A 4,590-nucleotide genomic window follows, 5' to 3' on the forward strand; every position below is an offset into this window, starting at 1 on the left:
AGTAGCTGATTTAGAAGCGCCAGATTGTCATAGCAAAGTCAGAATTACCTCCTCTCCTAGGTTCACGAAACGGTTGTCCATAAAATGCATTGCTGTTCTGTTGTAAGTAATCTTAAAGATTCCTAAATGCATCTACTTCTGGAAGGCCAAATAAAGTGCTTTTGCTTTCGTCTAGAAACACACAGCGTCTCCCTGACATGCTGCTTCAACACTAACTGCGGTTACTGAAACCACACCTTCTTTCTTTGCGTGCACATTTGGGCGCATTATGCTAATATTTCCACATAGTGAGGTAGATATGTGGGGGCGTGTTAGAACGAGCCGTTTTAGGGGGGCGTGGCAGAGTCTTAACTTTGATAAAGAATATCTCTTTGGTTTTGAGACTTTAGTCTTTGCAACTTCAGGGATCTTATCTGTGCACAATCAGCTTGTAACACTCCAAAGAGAAAGCAAAACTTGAAATCGCATCATATGACCCCTTTAAGATATTTTTTTTTTTAAACTGTTCTTGCAGATAATTTAATATAGCATTACACTTTTAATGTTTTTAACACTCTCGAATAGTCTTTTAAAAAGTGCACTTTGTAATAATGTCAAATTAAAAGTTTCACTTTTAAAATATGTTTTAAAGAAACACTTATTTTGATGTGTTGACTAGCATACTAAAGTACATATAAATTACTTGACTATAATTTTCACTGTAGTGAGTTATTTGATATAATTACATTTTAAGGTTTATATACAGTATTGTAAATGCACTATATTGCGAATTCATCATTCCATGTGTTTAATTACATCTATATTTTTGTCACAGATATGCCAACGCTATCTCACGACCAATTCGTACATATTTTACGAGGTGGCAAATTCGTACGACCTCACTCGTACGATTTGTCTGCACCCCAGTGACGGGTAGGTTTAGGGGCGGGGTTAGGTGTACAAATTCATACGAATTGTGCAACTCGTAAAAGACGTACGATTTAGCAAAAATCGTATGAATTTGGACGAGTGAGGTTGTACGAATTAGCCACCTCGTAAAATATGTACGAACTGCCGTGAGATCGAGCCATATGCCAGTACCATATTTCTAAGACAATAAAATGAATTATGAAATGATATAAATATGTACTTAAGCCCTATATAAGTGGGTCAGAAAGCACTCTAAAGTTCAACTAACTGCATTTAAAATAAATTTAAACTATAATGCTTTTCATTTAATTGATGCTATTAAATGTTACAAAATAATAAGTACTCTTTTTAAAAGTATGTTAAAGTGTACTTCTACGAGGATAATTATATTGACATTTAAGTTTAAGAGGCCTCCTAAACGTTAGCATTTTGCGAAAATAACTGCTTTAAATATGAAAGTGCTTTCAAATGGCTAATCAACCACATTTTTGACCTTTGAAAACCCTGTGTTGCCCCTCAGGTAAGCTGTCACTCGAAGAGTTTGTGGAGGGTGCAAAGAGCGACCCGTCCATCGTGCGACTGTTGCAGTGCGACCCCAGCAGTGCGGGACAGTGACTCAGCAGTCGTAACCTCTCTTCCGCAAGTCTTTCTGTGTTCGCTCTCCTTCAAATATCAGCAGAGCATGGACTCCAAAACCACGGCCCTATCTCAGTGTCTGTGGGTTTCCCGCTGAACACCACGCATGAGAACATTATTTCCCCACAGACACCGATCAGGTAACGGTGAGAACCGGACATACAGAGATCATACACAAGCTTGTGTTCATGCGTCTCTCTGTATTTTGAAGTCCTCATATAAGGCTTTTTGCGATTTAACACAACAGGCAGTGATGCAGGTGACATCACATCCTGTTGTAAGCTTTTGGTACTGAAATAAACCCCTTCGAAAAGAGCTTTAAATAATAACAGAGAGGGAGTCGAAGCTAAATTTTCCAAGTGTGCAAAATGCACCAGATAATGTGACACTTTGTCAAACTTTCGAAACCGCAAAATATAGCTTATTTAAGAATTGAATCAATTAAATAATTTTACACAAACAAATGTCATTCCTAGTGTTCCTAGTATTTCAGTTCCATTCAGCACAAACTTCTATTTAAAAGAGAGTCACTTGGGCGACATATCAGTTTTTTTTACTTGAATTTTTTTTCTTGCGTTATGATTTTAGAGCCTGTGATAGATTCTTAAAAGGGTGGATGGGGTCAAGTTTATCGTGATGGTGCTCCTTTAATGAGCATCAGGAGAAATAAAAATAATAATAATAATTCTTAAAAAAATAATAATAATTTTAACATTAATACTCACTGCATAGGACTGACAGTAAGCAAATAGTTGGACAATATCATAAAACAAAGAAATATTTTCATAGGGACAACAATAATATTGATCTTGCTGCTTCAACAGAGTAGAAACATTAAGAAGTATTAAACAAAAAAAATTGTAGATATATAATGTATGGTTTAATTTGATGGCTAAGTGAGAATTTATCACACCACAAAAAAAAAATTCTTATTGATATATGACATTTTCTTTTGTTTCAAAGAATCATTTGTACAGTAAAAGCATATGTATGTAGGACTGTGACAGTGAACAGCAAAGACCTTGCCACATGCATTTACTGCCAGACACATTCACCTCAAGCTTTCCAGACACTTTCTACTCCATCCAAACCTCGATTCAGTCAATCTCCTGCCCACACCATCGGCTGTGAACAAATACTACAGGTTAGCACGAGCGACTAGTTCAAGTACTATTCATATTTGACTGAATCTTGGCCTTAGAATTCGGTTAAGCTCTTTATTTTTCTATCCGGCTCAAATCATTTTGCACGCTGTACACCTCAAACTGAATGTATTTTCTGCATCTACTGGGACATTCTGTACATTTCAGGATGAGTATGTGTGTGTATGTGGTGTGTATGTGATGCTTTTTGAGTACTCGTGTGTTTATCCAGTGTTTGTCTATGCATACTGTACATTTCATCAGTGTGCAGTCAGTGACATGACAACTGGAGTGTAAAATATTAATGTGTAAGAATATTTCTACACAACCTCAGGGTTTTAAATGCAAGGGACTGTGTAAATGGATGGCATATACTTTTTAGCACTTCACAACACTCGCTCACATGCAAACCACATCATATCTGAGGGATCACATGTAAGATGGATAGCCATTGGAAACTCTCTGCGGTTTCTGTGAAGTCGAGGTTTGTAACGATCAAACTTTCCTCAGCCACACGCTGATAAGAACAGCTCGCAAAGGAGCTTGAATTCAAAACGGATCATTTACGTTTGTAGGTTCTCCTTCGTAAAATCTATTTAGCATCTGGCATTTCATTTCTAAACCACAGAAGACAGCAACATGTGGTCAAGTGCCAAACACAGATGAATATATATGGCAAAACAAACAGTGTTCTATCAGCTGTACAACTGTTATCTGTCAGACTGAATGTTTGTCGTCGTCATTTTGTAGATTTTATATGGTAACCTGTACATTGTGTGAGTGTAGATATTATGAACGCAGGTATCTGTTTTGGTTATATCATAGATAAAAATCTTAAGAAAGAAAAATGTTTTGGTGTTTGATGGTCTTACATGAATATAAGAAGTTATTAATCCAGGGTTAAAGGTGTAGTTCACCCAAAAATGAAAATTCGCTGAAAAAGTCCTCTCCCTCAGGCCATCCAAGATGTAGTTGGGTTTATTTCTTCATCTGAAAAGATTTGGAGCAATGGATGCTCTGCAGTGAATGTGTGCCGTCACAATGAGAGTCCAAACAGCTGATTAAAAGTAATCCACACCACTCCAGTCCACCAGTTAACGTCTTGTGACGTGAAAAGCTGTGTGTTTGTCAGAAACAAATCCATCTTTAACACATTTTTAACTTCAAACGAAATAAAAATGAGTACTCTGTCCATACTATTGCTTCAAATTTTGTCTAGTCTGAATCGGGAGAGAAATCTGCACCGATCAAACACCATTTACAAGCCATAACAGCTCTAAACAAATATGTTTGTTGATTTTGATGTGAGAAAACTACAGTGGATGGACTTTGGATTATGGATTATGGACGCGGATTTTAGCTGAAAGCAATGGTTTGCAGTTTAAATGGTCTCGATGGATTTGCTTTACAATCACAGCTTTTCTCTTCACAAGACATTAACTGATGGATTGGAGTGGTGTGGATGACTTGTGATTGTAACCAAGTTCGTAGTCCCGGGAAGAAGGAGGCGGGAACCGGTGAACACAAACAATTTAATAAAATAAACAAACACAAAATGAAAGTAAAGCGGCAGCCCCTCGTGGACGACTGCCGCACACAAAACACAAAATAAAGTCCAGGCCTGGTCCTCTCTCCTCCAACACTGTCGTCACTCCTCCTTTTATCCTTCCGGAGCTCCTCCGTGGGACTCAAGACCGGTGAGTGGCGCAGGTGTCGTGCATTAGCATTTCCTCCATCGGCCTCGCTCCGTTCCCACGGCTCTCGGCCGTGCCCCTCTCGTCACAGTGATGTTTTTAATCAGCTGTTTGGACTCTCGTTCTGACGGCACCCATTCACTGCAGAGCATCCATTGGTGCGCAAGTGATGCAATGCTACATTTCACCCCATGAAGAAACAAACTCAT

The 4,590-nt window shown here is 38.3% G+C and overlaps 1 protein-coding gene across 3 annotated transcripts in view; it reads left to right on the forward strand.

Annotated features, from left to right (window-relative positions):
- Window positions 1-3,522, forward strand: part of LOC107552316 (neurocalcin-delta B-like) — a 21,370-nt gene extending 17,848 nt beyond the window's left edge. For all 3 annotated transcript variants that reach the window (XM_016234177.1, XM_016234176.1, XM_016234178.1), the window contains one exon: window positions 1,430-3,522. In XM_016234177.1, coding sequence (XP_016089663.1) covers window positions 1,430-1,524 — 95 coding nt within the window. In that variant the 3' untranslated portion in view covers window positions 1,525-3,522. The remainder of the gene's footprint in view (window positions 1-1,429) is intronic.
- Window positions 3,523-4,590: the final 1,068 nt, after the last annotated feature.

This window comes from Sinocyclocheilus grahami, unplaced genomic scaffold, assembly GCF_001515645.1.
Source record: "Sinocyclocheilus grahami isolate Dianchi unplaced genomic scaffold, SAMN03320097.WGS_v1.1 scaffold446.1, whole genome shotgun sequence".
NCBI classification, from domain to species: Eukaryota; Metazoa; Chordata; class Actinopteri; order Cypriniformes; family Cyprinidae; genus Sinocyclocheilus; species Sinocyclocheilus grahami.